We start from the raw sequence: 22,684 nt of genomic DNA, 5'->3' as shown, positions 1-22,684 counted from the left end.
AGATGGCATCCCAAACAACCACTTATCTCTTGGGAGAAACTATATTTCCAGTACATTTGTGACTCCAACCACACAAACTTCCTTGTAGTTTGTCACACACACCAAGCACACCACTGTTTTGGAGCCTGTGTGTTCTCTATTCCCTCTGCCTGGAACACTCTTCCCCCATGTATATGGTGGGGTGAGGGCAGGGGGGTTCCCTCACCTCCATCAAGTTTTTGCTCCAATTTCATCTTTTCAGTGTGATGGTGCATACCTCTCACAGGTATGCATCACCACCCTGACCACTTTTTAAAAATGTAACTTCCCCATATGCCAAATCCATATTCCCTCTTCCCAGGAGAATTGCTAGTGTGGGTCTTGACCAAAGAGTAGCATCTGGATCTCATGGGCTTTAGGTTCTTCTGTAGGTGAGCAGATGCCATGGTGCCGACCACTGGGCAGAGTTTCTGGGGATGTCTCTGCCTGTCAGGCGTCCTTACCCTGGGTGTGCCTGTGTTATTTTACAGAAAGGGCCCATGGGGCACCTGTGCTCTAGAGATTCTCTGTACCAGCCTCTATGTGGCTACAACTAGTCCCTCATTATCCTCTCTGGAAGCTACTTGCCCAGAAGTTTCTGTGAATTGAAACCCTTCCAGGAGCCAGGAAACATGGAGAACTCTGAGCAGCCAGACAGCACAGCAGCAGCCCTTGCCTCCCCCACTGATATCTAGATAGTTCATTTTTACACACTTGGTCCCATATCAGATCCAGGCTGACAGAAAGGCAGCAAAGCCCAAGCTGCAGAGCACGAGCACTCTGCACACAGCCTATGTACTCTTGTTCTACACGCTACTGCGATAAACCAGGTCATCTGGTTTTCTGGATCAGTATAGATTCAGTGCAAGAGAAGTGGAGTAATGCTTGAGGTGGGATCACTGAAAACAGCAAGACATGACAGATGACAGCAAGTGAAGAGAAAGGGACATTACAGAAAGCATACTGAAGTGGAGTGAATTGTATTCTAGAACCAACTGAGGTTGGCGGGATATGGGGGGGGTGGCAAATAGTAAGCTCACTAGTTGCCCCCAGGGACCCTGCTTTTTAGCACAAAGCAATAATAAGAAATGATGACTTTAGGACACTAGGATGAGGGTTAAACACTGCTACTGCAGATAGCATTCAATTACTTTCATAAAACCATATGACTATATTATTTTGTAAATGTCCCTTCTGATTCCTAAAACTCTCCCTGAATTGAGGAACAGTAAAAAAAAAAAAAAAAAAGAAAAAAGAAAAAAGCACATTTATGTTTTTAAACAGTCAAACTGACTCACAAGTAGCACTGTGACAAGACTTCCGGGCTGCACTTAGTTGTTAAAGACCTTCTTCCCATCCCATCGAGTGCCAAGTAGCCTAGGTCTGCACACACACATTTCAGATCCAGGCTGACAGCCAGCTTGTCCCTTCCTTTCCCCCATTTCTCCCCATTGTTTAACCCTGCAGTTGCATAATTTACTGTCACCCTGTGAAGGGCCGTGTATTCCAGAGTAGGAAGCTGTCATGCTGAATAGAACACTGCTGGGCTGTGTTCACAAACAGAGCAGTTCACGAGTCCTTTGCACAGCCAGCAGCAGCAAACCTCCTTGTGTGCAGGCAGCTCCGACCCTCAGTGAGGGGCAGGTGCTGCCAGGAGGGTGCAACCATAAATTCTTACTAGTCCACTGTATAACAAAGCAGGGTCATAAAACCCCAACCATTATTTTGAAGTCGGGACCAAAAAAGCATACGCCGGGCAACTCCTAATTTGGTTCCTAGAACCCGAGAAGTTATGAACTAATTTACTCAGTTGGGCGGGAACGTTGGGGGAGGGGCAGGAACTCTGGGTAGGAACTCAACCCGAGAGTTGACAGTAACCAGGCCTGCATGGATCTGGAGCTGCCGGTACAGTTTCATTAGCAGCAGCCCCAGATCTGTGCAGAGAAGGGGCCTGGGAGACAGCAGAGTGGGAAGCGGGAGGCGCAGGGGTTCTGCAGGTGTCTGGACTCCAACACAGAAGCTTGTAGTCCTGTGTGGGAGTGACAGAGCAAGCAGGCTCCTCCAGTCCTGAAATGTTCATCCAGGGAGGAGCCAAGGCGTGACCCTGAACACACATTTTGGGGTAACCTCTTTGAATTTCACTTTCCTCATCTGTAAATGGGGATATTAAGAACCTGCCTCCAAAATGAAAGTTAAGTTGTTCATATAGGTGAAGCATCATAAGTAAATACTATTTCCTTTTCCTCACCTGGCTCCCCAACCCTTCCTGAATATTCTTTCTTTGGAAGTCAGGAGAATCTAAACCACATTCATCCTTGTTTGGCCAACAGTAAACCATGGAAACCTAGACAGGTCACGCCCCTCTTTGGGCCTCAGAATCTACAAATTAACTATTAGAATTTATATAAAAATTAATGTTCAATGATTGATGATGAATATAGAATCAATACACAAAAGTCAACAAAAAGTATTTCCATAAACCAGCAACAAATACAAAATTCAATTCAAAAAGAGAAGCAAATATCAAGAGAATGAGAAGACAAACCACAGGCTAGAAGATATTTACAAAAGATGTGTCTGATAAAAGAGTGTTACCCTCCAAATATACAAATTCTTAAAATTCAACAATAAGAACAGAAGCAACTCAATGAAAAAATGGGCTGAAAGCCATAACAGATACCTAGTGAGGAGGTATGCAGATGGTAAATAAGCAAATGAAAAGATGTTCCACATCATATGTCATTAGGGAAATGCAAATTAACAATGATGAGGTACCAGTACACACATCTCTGAATGTTCAAAATCCAGGACACTGACAATAGCAAATGCTGGCAAGGATACAGAATAACAGGCACTCTTATTCATCACTGCTGGGAATGTAAAATGGTACAGCCACTTTGGAAGACAATTTGGTGGATTCTTATAAAATTAAGTATACTCTTACCAGACAATCTAGCAATTGTGTTCCTTAGGATTTACCAAAAGGAGTTTATTTTATGTTAATTTATGTCCACACTAAAACCTGCATGTGGATATTTATAGCAGTAACTGATGCTATATACATAATTGCCAAAATTTGGAAGCAACCAAGATGTTGAACCAAATATGCAAATGAATAAAAAAACAACTATGGTACATGTAGATGATGGAATATTATTCTGTGCTAAAAAGAAATGAGCTGTTTAGCCACGAAAAGACTTTGGAGAACCTTAAGTGCATTTTACTGAGTGAAAAACAATTTGAAAAGGCTCATGCTGAATGATTACAACTGTATGACATTTTGCAAAAGGCAAAGCTATGGAGACAGTAAAAAGATAAGTGGTTACCAGGGGCTGGGGAAGAGGGATGAACAGAGGATTTTTAGGACAGTGAAAATTCTCTGTATGATACTATAATGATAGACGCATGTCATTATACATTTGTCCAAACCCACAAAATGCACACCAAGAGTAAGCCCTAAGGTAAACTATGTACTTTGGGTGATTATAATGTGCCAATGTTTGTTGTTCAATGTTGACAAATGTACCCTCTGGTGAGGGATGTTGATAATGGGGGAGGCTATGTATGTATGGGGGAAGCGAGTGTCTGAGAAATCTCTGCACCTTCCTCTTAATTCTGCCACAAGCCAAAAACTGTTCTTAAAAAAACAAAAACAAAAACAAAAAAAGGCAGTTACAAGGCCATGGTAAATATCAAGTGTCTAGCCAGAAAGTAACAAAAGTAATTAAAGCCTCTATTGGAAAAACTATGTCTTTCTTAGGAGAAATTAAAATAATCTCAGTAATGGTGAAACATGATGTGCTCATGGATCAGGAACAGTCACGGTTTAAAGATGTCAATTCTACCTTAGCATATTAGTGGATTCAAAAAATTAGAATTTTTATAGCATGGTGTGTGTGAGAGAAAAACATTCTAATATTTTAATGCAAGTACAAAAGCCAGAGAACAGCCAAGATCTCATGAAGAGGAAGGAGAAAGAGAATTGGCAACTCAAACATGAAGACGTATTGTAAAGCCGCATTGATCCAGACAGAGCATCAGTGACATGAGAACAGAGTCATGTTTTAGTAGTCTGGAAAAGAGAGCCAAGAGACAGGTCCCTGGCACATATAAACACTGCACTTAAAATGCAGGTGGCCCCACAGAAAGTGACAGAAAGAGTGGCCTCTTCAATAATGGTGCTGGGACAAATGAGCCCCACCCATCATGGAGAAGATGAAATGAGCCTTTTCGTACACTACACCGAGAAATCAATTATAGATAAATTCAACACTTCCACAGGAAAGAGGAAAAGCTTTGGAGCTTTTTGAAGAGGGGCGGGGTAAGAGGAGGATAGCCTTTGCCACCTCAAAATAAAGAAAAGCTCTCTTTCTAGGAAAAAAAAAAAAAAGAAAACCATGAAAACCATGACTACATTAAAAAGAAGATTTTTTTTATCATAATATACCATCAGTAAAGTGAAAAGATGAGCCAGAGGCTAGGAGGTAATATTTGTAATAGAAAGAAAAAAAGAAAAGAGAACAGGACTAGTATTCAGAACTCATAATTATTCCTACAAATTAATAAGAAAGGAAACCTAATAAATATACCAAAAGCTGCTCACTCTCCTTGGTAACCTAGAGTCTGTAAAGTAAAGGCACCATGAGATACTACTACCCACCTATCAGCTTGGCAAAAATGAAAACAGTCTGACAACAGAAAATATTGGCAAGGATTTGGAAGAACAGGAATTGTCTCTGCTAGTGTGAGTATGACATGGGATTGCCACTTTTAAAAACACTGGGAATTATCGATAGCATTGAAGATTCCTAGTAATCCTACTTCAAAGAACTCTTCACAGGTGAGTGTGCCCCAGAAAACACACACACACACACACACACACACACACACACAAAGGGCAGCAGTGTCCTTCATTGACCAAAACTCAAAATGACTCAAAGGCACATCAACAGTAGAATGAACAAATAAATTATGGTACAGTCATGGCTGGTATATAACAATGGATATTACATAGCAATTATGTGAACAAGTATATTTGTGAATACTTCTTAGAAAAATTTAAGATTCAAAAATGAATCTCATAGACTACTAAATAGCAATGAAAACGAGCAAACTACAATTGCATACCACAACTTGAATAATTATCACAAACATAACATTGAAGGAAAGACTGAAGACTTAATATCTAATAATCCCAATGACATAAAAACTGGCAAAAGTAGACTACATGAGTAGAGGCTAGACACATAAGTGGTGAACTCTAAAGAAAGGTCAATAAACATTAAAAAAACCCAGTCAAGGTCATGGGGAGTGAGAAAGGAGCTGTGATCAAGAGGGATATTTAAAGAGGGTCTTGGATGCTAGCAATGCCCTACTTTTACCTGGTGATGGTTACCTGAGTGCATGCTTTCTTAAACATTTTGTAAAATATGGAAGATGGGTGCACATTTTGCATGTATCTGATCTATGTCACAACAACAATTTATATTTTTGTTGTTGTGGTTATTTTTAAAGCCAATTTCACTGCTATTTCTTTCTGGAAGTCTTCCCAGACCCTGCACCTAGCTAGGTGCTCCTACAACATCCTTCACCTCATGGGCTCTAAGAGCACCCCTGCTCTGGAGGAGTCTATTTTCACCCACTATTACATCCTGTGTCTACACAGTGTTCACAACAAGGTGATTACTCAATAAATATTTACTAAGTAGTCAATAACTGCATTTAAACATCTGAGTTGGTAAAAAGCAGTTAGCCCTGGACTAGTCAGTTGGTCAACAGATAAGAATGTTCTGCATGGTGTGATAGAATCAGGAAAACAGATCTACTCACCACGCACTGGCTTCATCACCTTGAATAAATCATTTTTTTCCTCTAGTAGTAAAAATGATACAAATAGACACCATTTAATGAATTGCCACTATGTGCCAAGTGCTTTTAGCTGTGTTACCTCATTTAATCCTCACAGTATATCTGCAATGTGTTAATTTTTTGTCTCTTGTTAATGATTAGGAAACAGGTGCACAGAAATTGAATAATTTTCCCTAAATCACACTGATAGCCAACAAATGCCAAAGCCAAGCTCTCCAAAGCTCATGCTTCTTAGCTAAATGCACTTCTTTTCACAGTGGCTTCTTCTTCTATAAAATGGGGGTGCAGCAATGTCTGCATGGTGGGCAGGAGCGTTGCAAGGCTCAAAGGAGATAACGCACCCCCCCAGGGTTGAGGAAAGTTAATAGCACAGTAAGCCTCTCCCATGGGCCACACAGACAAGGCAGACGGTTTCTATCCACACTGAGTTTCCCAACCAGTTGTGAAGGAAAGCTATGTAAACAGGAAAACTAGGAGCACGCATCAATAAACGGATTCAAGGAAACCACCAGGAACAGCACGTGATGCAGGCTCAACTGCAGCTTTGTCTGGGAAGCGCTGCGGGACCTTCCATCAGCCCTCTTCACACACAGAGAGGGATGGACGAAAGCTTTGCTGCAATTCTTTTAATTAAAAAAAGTGTATTTTTTATAAGTTAGACTTACTTAAGTATAATTTACTCAGAGTAATAACCACCCTTTTTAGGTATATAGTTTGACAAATTTGGATGAACATACACTGTTGTGTAACCACCACAGATTTCCATCTCCATCGCCCCCAAAAGTTCCCTTGTGCCCGTCAGTAGTCAATCCCTTCTGCTATCCCCATCCCAGTTCCTAGAAACCACTGATAATTTCTGCCCCTATAGTTCCGCTGTGCCCAGAATGCAGGGGGACCATTTCAATATGTAGCTGGGTCAAGCTGTTGGTTTCAGTTCCTTGTGGCATTCAGAATGAAACCCAGATGCCACGCCAGAGCCAGCAGACCCTGTGTGCTTGGCCTATCTGCCTATAGCTTCAACGGGTGTCACTTTTATTTCCTACTGTGCAGCTGGCCCTGTCGTTGCTCATTCTGCTTCCACTGACCTTTCTAATTCCTTCTCCCCTGCCTCTAACCACTCTCCATTACTTATCCCCAATTTCCTCTTTCAGAACATTTATCCCAATATGAAATGAAATGCTTTCACTTATTTACTGCCTCCCTTTCCTAAAGTTGAGATGTAGTTGAGGGCAGGGAGCTTGCCTATCTCAGGGAGGACTCTAGTCCTAGAATCCCAGGAAGTGCCGAGGCATAACTGGTCTTCCAGTGGCATTCATAAAATGAACAAACCTGAGCCAAAGAGGTCAGGGAATAATGAGGTCATCGTGGGGAAATTTTAAGTGAAGAATCAAAGAATGAACAGCCTTTCACATCATATGGCAAGGGGACGGGGGAATTCCTATAATTCAGAACCAGGTTCTCCCCACTGCCATCCTGCGTCCCTTCCCCACTGACAGGGCGGTGGAAGGACCAGGAAGAGAATGTGGGTGCCTCTCCTGCCTGTGACACTGGTGCCTTCAGACCTGTCCATCTCCTAAGACAGGGTCCCCCCACAATCTCAGCTCTAGCCTGCCCCCGCTGGAGCTCCGTCCAGGCTCACAGCCACCTTGTCCCATCCATTATCCCTCTGCATTCTGGGCACAGCAGACTCACAGGGACAGCCATTTTCTCCAGGGTTGTTTTGTCTTCATACCCTGGAATCATCTTCAGCACTCCTCCCTGTAGAAAAACAACACACAATTCTCGCAACCCTGACGGCGTGAAGAGACACAGTCCTACCTGGGGGGGCTCCACACCCTCCACAGAGAGTACTCGTGGACACAGCATGCGCTGGTGTCCACAATTCCCTCAGCCCACGCCCCAGTTTTCTTTCTCAATTAGCCCTAGAGTTCTGAAAGCTTAATTCTGGTTCAGTGTGTTATATCAGTTGGGGGTGAACAAGCGAGCAGGAGGGAATTCCTCTGCCACAAGAACATCAGTGTTGCTGGACAGCAGGTTTGAACTGATGACCTCGAGCTGGGGGCAGAGGCTTACAGACCACATTCAGTCCAGTTTCTAAATTTTATAGGTGAGGATACTAAGTCTCAAACAAGTTAAGGGACTTTTCTGGGGCCCTCAAGGGATACGCGATTACAGGGACAGATGAGAACTTGAGTTTCTTGGCTCCTACTCCAGACTTCTTTCTATCGTAAAATTTTCTTGAGTGTAGCTTCTATCCCTTTTCCTTCTCTGAAACTGCTTTTTCAAAGGCCAATGACAGCTTCAGTCACCAAATACAATGAGCTTTTCTCAGCAAAGCTTGGGACCAGAACCCTACTCCTCACCCAGAACTTGCTGAAGCTTGTTCCCTTTTTTGGGCTTGCTCCTGCTCCTCTGACCTCTGCCCCTTTGTCCATATGTAGCTTCCTGTGGGTCTATTGAAGGTGGCTCACCTCCACTATGGCGGGCTCCTTCCCTGGGCCCTCCACCTCCCATCCACTTGCTCACTTACTCTGGGACACCGTATTCACTCTCAAGGCCTTACCACCAAGGGCAGCTGAGCCCAACTCTCCTTCCAGCCCCGATTGCTCTTCGAACCACCAGAACCACCTCCCAAGCACACTGCCTCACATTTTCAGAAAGTTATCTGCAAGGACCTGAGACTTATGCTTGTGGGCTTGCCATTTTCCCTCCACTGGGTCTCCTGATACTACTTCTGAACTTGATGACATAGCTGAACTCCATCACCCAGGTTCAGAAATGGAAGGTGTCCTCTGATCTACTCTTTTCGCCATCTATTCTGTCTTCCAAATCTGCTCCCATCCATTCATCTCCTCATTGCCTTTTCTACTGATTTCCTAGTTCAGGCTACACACATTTCTCTTTGCTGTTGATTTCTTTCTAGTCCCCATTAATCAGCTCTCCTGACTTTGCACCATGTTGCATACATGCAAAATGATCAGGGGACCCTGACATGTAGCCCTACTCTTCCTTTCCAAACACTTCTCCTCTCTAGACACATGGGATGTCCACTCCTCCTTGAGAGGGCACTGCATGTCTGAATCCTGTTTTTGTGCTCAGCTCGCACAATTTGTTCTTCCTAGAAGACTTTACCGTTTTTGTCAGGATGATTCCAGATTTAAGGGAAAGAATCCAAGTCATACCAGTTCATATAAAATAAGGGATTTATTGGTTCACATAACTATCAGGTCCATAGAGCTGGCCCAAGAATATCAAATGTCTTTGTGGCTTCTTCTTTCCCTTCTCCCAACTCCCTTCCCTGTCCCCTAGTCTCTCAAAGCCCCACACTTGCTCTCTTATGATAAGCAAGCTTTCTCTTTGCAGAGTACACAACGTGGAAACATGACCCCAGTCAGCTCCAGGTTTCCATGTCCCAGCCCACTGAGGACCTTGCTGGGATCCCATAAAGAGCTTTCTCACAATGACTACGGATTTCCAGAGAAGGGATATGATTGGCCTGACTTGACTCACAAGGCCACCCCTGGGCCAATCACTGTGGTAAGGCTTGACTCATATACCTACTTCTATCTTAAGCAGCAGGGGACAGTAACAGGCAGCCCCACTTAGAACAGCCTGCAATGAGCAAAACACGGTCCTCCGCCAAGCTCCAATTTCTCTAAGTAGCTCTCTCCCAGCTTAATCTTGAGCCTTGTCCAAATTAAATTTTGCTATTGCCTCTTCTGTACCTTCACAGCTCAAATTTGTCTGATCCAGTGGATTCTACTCCTGAAAGCAAGAACTGCATCTCTCTGTGATCAGTTTCAGGCCTTCCCCAAAGGTGTGACTCCAGGAAAAAAAAAATTCACAGTCTGCAATTAGTGTGACCAATAGTTTGTTTGAGGCTACTGCCTGATTCCCCTGGGACCTGACTGTTCGCCACTGAATCTCCAAGCACTTAGAACCGTGCCTAACACATAACAGGTGCTAGATAAATATTGGATAAATGAATAAATAAGTGATTTGAATAGAATAAAGGTTACCGGACTTTGGTGTTCCAGTAAATGAGCACAATTGCTTTTTAATTCTTCTCACTTCAGAGAGAAAAATAAATGCTAAGGCAGGAGCTTCATCTTACCCTTGAGTTTCTCTACACTCTCCCCATCCTTACTAAGCCCGATTAGTCTCGGGAAGGAGATACACATTCATGTCAAGATCAAGCTGTCCTCACTCTCAGGGGGTCTGCTACTTCTCCCACTTCCTCTATACTATACCTTCAACTGCTCCCTCCATCAGGGCTCTTGCTTTACAGCTTCTCAATGGATCCAGGCCCCCCCCCCACATTAGCCAAGAAAACAATAAAATAAAGTCCTAGCCAGGTACGGAGGCTCCCATCTGAAATCCCAGTGGCTCAGGAGGCTGAAGCAGGAGGATTGCAAGTTCAAAGCAAGCCTCAGCAACTCAGCGAGGTCCTAAGAAACTTAGTGAGACTCTATCTGAAATAAATAAAATAAAAAGGGCTGGGGATGTGGCTTGGTGGTTAAGCGCCCCTGGGTTCAATTCCAAGTATGAAAATAGTAAATAATAATATGATGATGACGATTCCTTCTAGTCCAGGTTTCTTTTGAGGGTGGGTGGTGGTGGGTGAGCCTTCGTCCACAGCCTCTATCAACTTCCTCAATGCCAGACACTTCCTAATTCCCACTGTGCTTGGCTTTTCTCCCACCACTTCATTGAACCACTCTCACCAAGGTCACTAACAACTTGCCAGACCCAATGGACACCTGCCAGTCTTCATCTTATCTGATACTGCAGTATCTGACTCAACTAACCACTTCCTCGTCTTTGTGCAATGCTGTCCCTCCTTGACTTTCATGATGCCGCTCTGCCTTGGATTTTCTTCCCCATCTCTCAGGTCACTCCTTCTCAGCTTCCTTCACAGGTTTTTCTTCCTAAATTATTCTGATTTCTGGAAGTGGGGTGTGTGTGCCTGTGGGGCACACTCTAGGCCTTGTTCCCCTTCTCACTCAGCCTGCCAAGGGTGCTAACTGCCACAGCTCCCACTGCCCACAAGCACCAAGGAATTCCAGATTGACTCTTCCCTGGAAGATGGGTCTAGGCAGATGCCTGCCAGGGGTCGGGGGATGATCCACAAGAAGCAACAGGAGGACTCAATGAAGTCATTATTTTTCTCCCTAAGTCTTCCCTCTTCCTCTCTCCTGCATTCTTATATCCTGGGGAAAGATACTCCCTTCCCACCCGTGGCGCAGACCAGAAATTCTGGACTTACTCTGGTCTAAATTCTCTAAAATCGATCCCCTCTTCAATGCCCTTTCAACAGATCATTAAAAGAGTTCAGTTATTTCAGCCAGGCACAGTGGCGCACACCTGTAATCCCAGTGGCTCAGGAGGCTGAAGTAGGAGGATCTCAAGTTCAAAGCCAGCCTCAGCAAAAGCGAGGTACTAAGCAAGTCGGTGAGATCCTATGTCTAAATAAAATACAAAATAGGGCTGGGGATGTGGTTTAGTTGTCAGTGCCCCTGAGTTCAATCCCTGGTATCCACTCCTCCCAAAAGAAGTTCAGTTTTTCCATTGGCTAAATATCCCTTGAGTTTGTCTCCTTTTCCCACCCACACTGTTATGCTGTAATTTAGTTCTTGATCTCTCCCCAACCTGGATCACAAAAGTAACTTTCCATCTGGTTCCTAAATCCAGGCCTGATGCCCTCCAATCCACATAGGTAATCTTTCTAAAGAATAGCATAATAAATAAGACCATTCATGATCTGGTTTCTGACTCATCTTTCATCCCCCCCTTTTTTTTTTTAGAAGTAGCTGGACACAGTACCTTTATTTTGTTTATTTATCTTTATGTGGTGCTGAGGATCGAACCCAGGTCCTCGCACATGCTAGACGAGAGCTCTACCACTGAGCCACAATCCCAGCCCTTTCATCCCCTTTTCTCAACATGCCCCTCACATATTTTGCTCTAGTCAAACCAAATTATTTCACATTTCCAGAAGTGTTCTATGCAGTGACACAGCTCAGTGCTTTTGTACACGCTGGTTCTCTGCCTGGCCTAAGTACCGCTGGGTTTGAAGACTCAACCTGCATTCCATTTTCTTTCCTTCCTTCCTTCCTTCCCTCTCTCCTTCCTTTCTTTCATTTTTGGTACTGGGGATTGAACTCAGGGGCACCCGACCACTGAGCTCCATCCCCAGCTCTATTTTGTATTTTATTTAGAGACAGGATCTCACTGAGTTGCTTAGCACCTTGCTTTTGCTGAGGCTGGTTTTGAACTCACAATCCTCCTGCCTTGGCCTCCAGAGCCACTAGGATTACAGGCATGTGCCACGGTACCCAGCCTGCATACCATTTTATTTCCACTGATGTCCCTGAACTTCCTGTCTGAGAAACTGCCCTCTGTTCTCCCACAGCATTCTGCTGTTGCCCTGAGGTGTAACAGCCCTTTACATGTAGCTCTCTAGACTGTGGGCTCCTCAAGGGCAGGGACTGAGACCTTCCTCTCTGCCTCCATGGACATGTGAATGCCCAGCAAAGCAGGCACTCATAAATGCTCATGGGTGGATGGATCCCCTACTGTCCAGTCTTTCCCAGCTGTCTCTAAGCTGCCTTCCTCCACCAAAGCCAGGGCCTTTAGAGGCAGCTTCTCTCTGTTGCATGAAAATGGCCCACACTTCTGAGTAAGGGATAAAAAGTGATTTCAGGAGCTGTCCAGATGATTGCTAGGGAAAACTATGGTCTCCAAATCAGCATAGTATGAAATGACAACCACCACCATCCCTCCTCCAGAAGGAACCCAGGTAATCTTTCAGCCACTAACCTCACCCAAGTCTGGTGCCATCCCATTTACTCTTAGGTACTATGTCACAGACTTCCAGCTTTTCAATGCTCACACTGGTGGTGTTTGTCTAGTAAGAAGTGTTGTGGGGTGACCACAGAGAGGACATAGGTTTTAGAATTATATAAATCACTATCTGAATCAGCCCTGCCGTTTACTAGCTGTATGGCCTTGAGTGAACCACTTAACTTCTCTGACCCTCACTTCCTCATCTGCAAGATGGAACTGATGACTCTATTTCCTTATAGGCTGATGTGAAAAAAACAATGAAGACAATGGATTAAAAATGATGAATACTAGCTGGGTGCAGTATTATATAATATACGCCTGTATTCCCAGTGGCTCCGGAGGTTGAGGCAGGAGAATCATGAGCTCAAAGCCAGCCTCAGCAATGGTGAAGTGCTAAGGAAATGAGTGAAACCCCTGTCTCTAAATAAAATACAAAATAAGGCTGAGGATATGGCTCAGTGGTCAAGTGTCCCTGAGATGATCCCTAATTAAAAAAAAAAAAGATGAATACAATCTGTGGCCACTGAAAGCTTTCAATATTATTTTAGCTGGTGTAGAATCACAGGTACATTTCTGTGCACCTTCTTTCTGTTTTTTTTTTTTTTTTTTGTGTGTGTGTGTGTGTGGTTCTGGGGATTGAACCCAGGGCCATGTGCATGTGAGGCAAGCACTCTATCAACCGAGCTACATCCCCAGCCCTCAACTAATGTTTTTAAAGCACCTCCTTTGTGCCAGGCTCAATGCTAAAAATGTATAAAAAGAAAATAAGTCACCATCCTTGATTTGGGGTACCAGACTAGCAAGGGATTCAAGCATATAAAAGCCTAATTAATTTTCAATGTGTGATATGTATCAGTGGTCAGGGGAAGTTAAGAAACTTATCTAAGGTCACAACCTGCTTAGTGCTAGAGCCAAGATTTGCAGCCAGGCAGTCTAGTCCCAGAATCCATGTCTTAACCACCTCTCAAATTTTTGAGAAGTATGCTATATGACTTCTTTAAATTACCATTTCAGGAGCAGGCAAGTCAGAGTCAATTTCAAAGCATGGAAAAGCTATTCCTGTAACATTTTTTTACAGAAAACCTATCTGTTGTCCAAGGCATACCTGAGAATTCTGGGTAAATTCTTGGCCATACACTTATATTTTTATATATTATTCTCCTTTATTTATTTTCATTCTATTTGTTTCTCAGATGGTTCACAAATCAAGGGAGTAAGGGACAAATTCAGGGCACTGACTATTAGCCTTGAAGGATTTTATTTTACTTTAATTTTTTGGTGCTATGAAAAGCACAATGTTTTTCCTCTTTTCTGTAAAGAAAATTAGAACTAAAGACGGCTCAGCAGATAAAAGCTGTGGGTGGTAAATACTCCCACTATTCCCCACTGCATTTCAGGCTTCTAGGTTTCTCCTGGCATTTACTGTAACTTAGAACTAAAAATGCAGAAGATGCCTGGCCTGAGAAAGTCCATGGTGAAAGCTCATAATCCAGTTAAGAGATGTACAAATTGAGGCCCAAGGGGGCTAAATTATCTGCCCAAAGTCAAATTAGAGGATGAGTCAAAATTACTACAGAGTTCTCCTGATCTTCCCCTTACCAGTCTGAAAAACCTCTCAACTTTCCAGAACTTAGGTACCCAGACCCAGGCAAGTTCTTCTGCGTGCAGCCCAAGCCTGGGGGATGCCAGGGCTGTCTCCATTTCTGAGCATCCTAGAAGCCACAGAAAAACCACTTCTCTCTTACATATGTCACTGGCTTGCTCCTCCCAGTAACATCCTGTTTCTTACTAACGAGACACTTTCAGATCCTCCTCTTTGGTTTGAGAGTCTGCATGAAAAGTTTGGTTAGAGTTGGTTTTCTCAAAATGCCCCTCAGAACTATGACTTTCTTGGCTGACAAAGCTTTGTGGTTGAGGTTTCTATTCTGCAATTAGCCTTAAAAGAACTTTCAAGGGTACCTCACACCCTCTCAGGATGTAGCCATAATTGACGCTTTTGTTTAGAACCTTAAGACCCTAAAAATGAAGGGAATTCCCAATTTCATAGATCATTTAGAAGAGGAAAAGAGCGTGGGTACACATGGCCCAACTTTTTGAGGACACTGCACCCTCAGAGGGGCAGAGGCAGGGCTGCTGGTTTGGACTCCTGGTTCAGGGCTCTTTCTCTTTGTAACATCACCCAGCCTCTTGGGCTGAGGCAGCTGCGCCATCAAAAATGTCACATCAGTTATGACAACACCATTTGTTATATAACTGGTGCTGCAGAGCAGGCAAGGGGAAGAAGCCACGAGCATGAACCACGGTGCCCCCCTTTTGGCTCTCGGGGTGGCTAAGTCCCACATACTTGACAAGAGAACTCCGCATGGGAAGGGCACACCCACTGATCAATCAAAGGAATAAAAACTAGAGTTAACATTTGTATAACAGTTTCCATGTTCCAGAGGTGGTTGTAAGTGCATTCCACGTGTTACTTTATTTCATGCCCACCACACCCCGTTAGGTAGCTATTTCTATTACTATTCCCACTTCATAGGAGAGGAAACTGATGCACCAGAAGTTAAGAAACTTGTTTAGGGTTGCATCCTGCTTAGTGGTAGAGCCAAGATTTGCAGCCAGGCAGCCTGGTCCCAGAATCCGTGTCTTAACCCCCTCTCAAATTTTCGAGAAGTATGCTATATGGCTTCTTTAAATTACCATCTACTTATGCTTCTAAACCCCTCAGTGGGCCACTGGTCTGTCCTCTCCTTTCCCCTTGTTAATCACTGATTTGTTGGGCAGTCTCCTTTCTACCAGTGCTATGTGTGAAAAAGGGAGATGGAATAATATAAGAACAGATTACAAACTTGAACACATTTCTAGAATGAGGGTTCACCTGAGCACCTCTAAGCTTTTTTTTTTTTTTTACAAAAGGGAATGGTTTAAAATCTGTATTTTCATAGAGCCATAATCTTTAAATTTTTTTTATTTGCTCTACCTTTAAGTGTTTTATGAAGATGAAATCAATAGACGTGAATATGAAGTGCTCTCCTCACAGCACCTGTTTTGAAATCCATATAGTATGCAGACATACACACAGATCCTGTTTTCTTTTTTCAAAATAGAAAGTTGTTCTTTGCCAGTGTCAGTTTTGGGGGTTTCCATTCAAAACGAAAATTGTTTTCCTTTGAGTTTAGAATTTTCCCCTTCACCAGCTTATTAGCTGTCTTTCAGATCAAGATGGACTCTTGCAATAAAGGTCTGACTTCTTAAGAAATGAAAATGAACACACACTGGGAGACAGGGAATCAAGTTCCTGCAATCCAGATGGGCTGATCACTGGTCAGAAAAATAGGTAGGACCTTATTCTGTTCATATTAACTCTCCACTGACTGGCATTCACTGTGAGCAGGTGAAAAACATGAGTGATCTTGTCTTGTCTTTAACAGATGTGGCATCCTAAGAAGCACAACATGATCTTGGATTCCATGTGCTAAAACCAACAAAACATCACTCTAATATTTGGCATTGTAAATCTTATTCAGCTCCCCACATACAAAAGAGAAATTATAGATTCTTATCAGCCATGTCAATCCATGTGAAACTTCATCCATTTAATCTAATTGGCAACAACCCTTTCCACAGCATAAAGATTTCATTTTAGAATCCAATGGGTAACTGAGGTTCAAGAAATGCACAGCTGACTGGTGAGGAGATCAGGTGGACTGTTCACTACTCTTCTGGCAGGAAGATCTGCTGGTATTTACAGCTCAGTGAACAGAAAGGAGGGAGAGAGCATCATCCATCAGCAAAGGAGAACTCATCTGCTACTTGATCTGACATTCTGTTCGGCTCACGCTGTCTCCAGAGAGCAAGGTGCATCCATTTGGATAAACATGGAGACAGGAGAAAGGGAGGGAGGCAAAGCAGCCAACGAGATGACTGCAGAAATAACAAGTCCACAATCTAGAAGAGAGGCTCTCAGTGGAATGCTAACTCAAGATGGGACCCTTCGGGCATGTGTAAGAAACACCCTTTGAGATGGTTCCACTTTCAGAGTCATGGCTGCAAGTTGCCATTTACCTCCACTAATGCCTGCCACTTGGCAGGTGCTGATCAGCAATGTGATAAATAATACAGGATTGCCTGAATCCAAACCAAAGAGGAGACATCCTAATTACAAATTCAGGGTAGTTGGGAGGAGAAAACTGAAAACCACCAACTTTTTGACAGAAGGTGTTTTTTTTCCTGACAGGGTGGGGTCTGTCTTTCTAACCACATCCCACTTGTAAAGGCTATAGAGGATTTGTATGAGCAATCATGTCTTCATCAGGAAAATCTGTTAGATGGATTTAAAACAGCACTGAGCAGGTACCTTGCAAATGAACACACAACTGAGATGCTCCATTTTACTGTGTCCATTTAGGTAAAGCCTGGCAGCCAGCAAGCCCTGCCTCATCACCACCTTGGAAACCTCGGATTAATGCTCCAGAGGCAGATAGCCTGAACTCAGCATCCCAGCAAACTCAGCATCTCGAATGAGGGCAAACTGTGGTGCCCACAGCAACTGCACAGTTCATTTCGCATTTTCATCACGTTCACAGTCTAAGCAGTTGTCATTATCGGTTCAGAACAGGGAACTCGCTTAAAGTGATATTTTATTGATTCTATACCTCATAAAATATGATTCTTGAAGCAATTTCTTTGTAAGCGTTTGTAAATTCAATAAAATGGACACATCCTTTAAAAAGTTGTATTAGTCTGAGTAACTTAAGAGCCTTGCTGATTAGCTGCAAAACACAGGCAAGGCCACAACCCCTTAAAATAAGCAAAATTATTTAAAATGCCATGCAGAAAAAAAAAGAGTCACCGATTATTCACAGTACGTGTAAACTATATTTGTGCTGTATCAATTATCATTGTTTATTTCTCAGTACTGAAACGTTTTGGACAGACACAGAGCTCCCAAATGCTAACTCACAATACACAAAGGAAAATAATCTCAGAAAGCTATGTTCAAGTAGAATTTTTAATAATAAAAAAGCACTGAGAATCAGCCTTCTAAAAATGACAATTTAATCTGTGGCATCTCTTAAGCAGATGCAAGTTTCCTTTTGTGACATGTATCAAGCAGAAAAAATTTCAAAGGTCAATCTCCCTGCAATGTTCCTGGGCTGATGATGGTATCGACACTTCGTTCTAAGCAGCATCTGCCAGCCAGTCTTTATCATTTAACTTCAGTTACTGTGGACATATTTGGAAGCCTACTCCTTCTTCTAATCAGCATACTATAACACAGATGAGGACACAGGCTGAACAGAAGCCCTCTTTGCACTTCTGGAAATGCTGAGTAAAAGGGTCCGGCACTGTCTGAATATCAATATTCTTCTTCAACCCAATGGGCTGTACTACTAAACTCCAATCCCCATTAGGCAATCCCACAGAGGACTCCTTAACTGCCTAATTTCATCTGCCCAGGTGAAATAACACAGCATCCTAATTAACTTATACACATGGCCTGATAGATCGGTCACCAATCATATTCCATTGGGAAGTGGGAAACTGCTTTCTGGAAATGCCACCTAGATTTTCAGGCTGGGCCCCACCCAGAAAGTACAATTCTCCTGACTCAAAGTGACTCTCACTCAAGTGATGATCTCTAAAACCATCTCTGCAAATGAGACTCAAAAGAATTTGTCACTAGGATACAATGACACCAATCCCACATTTTGTGGTTAATAAAACAAGCTGCATCCAGTTTGGCTCAAGGCCCTGATCTGATTTATTTCAAGCCAAGCTGCAGGGCTCACAGGAAAAACTGCCATTCATGAATGCTTCAGGAGGCTAGGGTCCCTTGTGGCAAAATTTACATGGCCAGACACATTTCTGATGGACCTTTTGGGCAAACCTAGTCTATTTCCTAAAGAGAGATGGTATGTAGTGCTTTAAAATTGTTTTAGCTACAAAAATCTCAGTTTTGCATGACATTTTTCTCCAAAAAGGTGTTCTATGGGAGATAAGAAAAGAGAAAATCTAGGATAAAGAGATAGAGGAAAAAATAAATGTCCTGACTTCTGATTTAATTGTCTCAACACCAAACACTTCATTTCCTCCCTCTTGTGTTACCAAATATGAGACACATAGGACTTTCCACAGAAAGCCTATATATTGCCTTCATTTAAAATTTCCTGCCCCAGTACATAATTAGGAATTTTCATTCTAAAGTGGCACACCTATCTCCTCAGAGAGCTCAGCTCTCTTTGAGTAAAAAAGGCAAGATACCCTTTGGGGGACTCAGTATGTATTTTTAAACTTCTTATTAAATCAACCTAATTTATGGGGCATGCTCAGGAAACGCAGATAATGTGTTGCTTTGGTAAATGCAAAGTTAATTTGCAGACTAAACTGTCCCCCTCCTACCTTTCCCTCCCCGGTTTCCGAATGCGTTAGGCTCCCTCCGAAGTGGCTCGGTTCTCTCCGCCAAGCCCAGACTCGGCTCCGAACACTACCGAGTTCCTCCGAGCCCCGCGCCCAGGCCGAGCCGAGAAGAGCCGAACATCTCCGAGCTGAGTCCCATCGACTTTTCCGGCCTCGGCTGGGCGCTGTCCACCACTCACAACGCCTGAAACCTCACCCAGCTTCGGTGGCTGGGGCTTCTACCGGGTTCCCAGCCTGCCACTGCAGATTATAGACTTCTGAAGTTTTGAAACGTCCCCCCTAGGGAGAAGGGGGTGGCGGGTTGCATTTCCCAACTTGCAAGGGCTCCAGGCAGATGCAACACGCACCTTGTTGCAAAGAGCAATTCCCCAGGCCCCGCCTCTCCATCCATTTGGGTTGCAAGACCTCCAGAGAAGCCCCAGGCCAAATTACCGGGTGGCTCACAAGGGTGCGGCAGCAGCGAGCCGAGCCAGGGGGCCTCTGCGAAAGAAGGCCCCAGGGAGCTCTCGAACAAAAATAAGAACACGCCAAGCAGATGGGGGAAATTGTCTCCGAGTCGCTACTCCCTGCCATCATGGCGCCTCCTGGATCCCGCTTGTCATGCCTGTTACACATGCAAGATTTTTTTGCTTCTTGGTTCTGAAACCGCAAGCATGCTTCGTCTCCCACCCACCTTCCCACGAAAAGGGTTTTTATTTTCCATTGTTTTCCTGCGGGATGCAATTACTTCGGCTATTCTGTCAAGTTGAAAAATAATCATTTTTGTTTACTGCACAGCAACCTCTAATTAGGAACTGTGTGTGCACGAAGGTGTCACAGCAAAGCGACGTGGAATCCTCGCTAAACAGTCTTAACGAACTCCTCCGTCGTGAACTGACAGGCCAACGGAAGCAGCAGGACCGGGAGGCCCCGAAGGCGCGCACCCCTTCCCTGGCTGGCCACCCCCTCCCCAAGCAAAACTGCTTGTGGTCTCACCAGGAACTGCCAAGAGGATGGGGCAAGAAGCCAGCCTTCGAGTGGGAAGGAGGGGCGAGGCTCCTTATTGAGAAAGTGTGGAAGGGAAGGAATATCCCATTTTGCTTTAATTTTCAACCATCACTCAAATCCACCCCCAGTTAATTAGGAGGGGAAACTGATATCTAAGGCAGAAGGGGGCGGCGGCAAGTGGGGCCTGAAATCCGCAATGTGGGTAAATTACATGGAACACGGCCTATGCAGAGTATAAATAAATACATTGATAAAGGTCACGAAGCGAGCGAAAACTGCCCGTGTCAGGAAAGCAAATGTTGGGAGAGTCGGGAGAAGGGCCTGGGGCGACAAGGGGCAACGGGCATTCAGTCCTACAGCCATCCTCCGTACCCCTTCCATCTCAGCCTTGGATACAGCTGTGCCTGTCACATCCGCTTGGAAACCCACCCCTTCCCCTAGCACACGCCCCCTCCCCTAACCCTGGTCCTCTTTTTTTGGGGGGGGGGTGTAAAAACCACAGCCTCCAATTCAGCACCAAATCCATGAACAGCAGACATTTGATCCTCCACCCCAGTCTAAGGCTGGATTCCCTCCATGTTTTAGCCAAGTTCAAAATCACTGCCCCGGGAGAAGAACGGAGGGAAGCGGGGTTATGGACCAGCGGGGAGGGAGGCAGGAGGAGGAGGAGAAACAGGCAGAGACAGAAATGGAGGCAGCAAAACACACGAAATACTCCACGAGCAAGAGTAATGATCATAATCATGCCAATAGTGTGATGTTCTGATCAATATGGCGGACACCGTCATTCATACAACTACAGACGCTCCCCTTCCCTCCCCCCAAAAAACACCCACCCCAGGAGTTGGGGTGGAGGACCCAGAACCAACGTAGGAAGTGGGGGTGGGGAGGCGAAGCCAGGTCTCTGTGTGTGTGTGTGTGTGTGTGTGTGTGTGTGTGTGTGTGTGTGTGTGTGTGTGCGAATTTAAAAAACCAGGCCTGGAGAGCAATGTGGAGTGAGCAAGGTAATAAAAACGATTTTTAAAAATCATTCTTTAAAAAAGTACAGATCCCAATGCCACAGGGACTTACTTCATCTGCTTCACAATGGTGCTTTTTCCTGATTCTCCAGCCCCTGTTGGGACATAGACAGGGGGAAAAACTGGTGAGTGTCAGTTTAGGGGAACGGGGAGGGGGGGTTAAGGCATGCGAGGGGGTGGGAGATCCTGGGCACATGGTAGTGCCCTCGGTGACCAGGTCTCCCGGGGTACAAGTGTGGTGGGGGAGTTGGCGGCGGGGGTGCGTTGTGGCCAGGGTCGGGGATGGGGGTGGCAGCCGTGGTCCTTACCCAGCAGGAGTAATTTCACATCTTTGGCGGCGCTGATGCCATCCTCTTTGAGGTTTTTCTCAATCGCCTTGCTCCGCTCGAGGGCGGCTCTCTCTTCTGCGCTCAGAGTACATCCCATGGTGGCCCCTTCCCTGCCACAGCCCGCACGACTAGGCTGGCACGGCTCCCCGGCTCGACGCGCCCCCCACCCCCCCAAAGAGCAGAGCCTGGGCTCAAAGGGGGAAAAATCACGAAATCTTCTCCTTGGCCGGGATCAAAAATGTCGGAAGACCAGAAACCCCCCAAAAGGCAGCCGCTAACAAGATTCCAGCAGCGGAGACTCCGGGCAGCGGGTGGGAGTCTGGGGGAGTCGAGGCCGAGGGTGGCCGGGTCTGGGGCTCCGAAGCCGAGGAAAGAGGCGCCCGCGGGCCAAGGAGGCGCGGGCTGCAGGCACTGAGGCTTGTGCACGACCCAAAATAAATAAAATAAGAGTCGAGGTTGGATCCGCAGCCGGAGCCGGCGGAGGGTGGGGTGGGGGGCAGGGTGGGTCCTTCTGCCGCGGCTGCCGGAGGAGGAGGAGGAGGAGGCGGAGGAGGAGGAGGTGGAGGCGGCGGCGGCGGCGGCGCGGGGTGTGGAGGGAGTGAGTTAGGGGGTGCTGCTAGTGCATGTGCATCGCCGGTCCTCAGCCGTCGGTGCGTCCGCGGCGCCTTCGCCGACCCCCGCGCGCTGGGCAGGGCTGGGCAAGGGGCCGGGCCGGGGGGTTGGTCTCTAGCGGGAGGCGGCGTCGCTGTCTCCCAGCGCTCGCATCGCTCGGCGGAGCCTAAGGGAGAGAGAGGGAGAGCGCGAAGGAGCCGCGGGCAGCGGGGAGCTCAAGGGAGAGGGGGAGAGAGAGAGAGGGAGAGAGAGAGGAAGAGAGAGAGAGAGAGAGAGGAGAAGCAGGGAGGGAGGGGAAAAAAAGGGAGAGCGATCGAGCGCGCGCGCACTCCCGAGCCGCGGGGGAGGGGGCGAGCGCAGCGCGCGAGTGCGCCAGCGGCTCTGCGCACCGGGCTCCGCGAGCCGCCTGCTGACGTCAGCAGAGCCGCGCGCCGGGCCCCCGGGACAGCGCGGGCGGGGGTTGGGGGAGGGCGCGCGCTCCGGAGCCCGCTACTGCTGGCGGAGGCGCGCTCGCGCGCGCCTTGCCTCCCCCTCCCCCCTCGCCTTCCTGGCCGCGGTGGGCGCGTGCGGGCTGGCGAGGGCGGGGCCTGG

At 45.7% G+C, this 22,684-nt stretch overlaps 1 protein-coding gene across 2 annotated transcripts in view; it reads right to left on the bottom strand.

The window, feature by feature from the left end:
- The window catches only part of Gnao1 (G protein subunit alpha o1), a 156,551-nt gene extending 134,089 nt beyond the window's left edge, over positions 1-22,462 (bottom strand). Inside the window, exons 1-2 of one of the 2 annotated variants that reach the window (XM_078032343.1) lie at positions 21,461-22,462; positions 21,205-21,247 (exon numbers count right to left, since the gene is read on the bottom strand). In XM_078032343.1, the coding sequence (XP_077888469.1) occupies positions 21,205-21,247; positions 21,461-21,578 (161 nt within the window). In that variant the 5' untranslated portion in view covers positions 21,579-22,462. The remainder of the gene's footprint in view (positions 1-21,204; positions 21,248-21,460) is intronic. The other variant, XM_078032342.1, reaches the window with a different exon arrangement.
- Between the last annotated feature and the right edge of the window lie 222 nt (positions 22,463-22,684).

This window comes from Ictidomys tridecemlineatus, chromosome 15 (assembly GCF_052094955.1).
Source record: "Ictidomys tridecemlineatus isolate mIctTri1 chromosome 15, mIctTri1.hap1, whole genome shotgun sequence".
Classification (NCBI taxonomy): Eukaryota; Metazoa; Chordata; class Mammalia; order Rodentia; family Sciuridae; genus Ictidomys; species Ictidomys tridecemlineatus.
The sequence above is the reverse complement of the archived record's forward strand: the minus strand, read 5'-3'. Positions and strand labels throughout refer to the sequence as shown.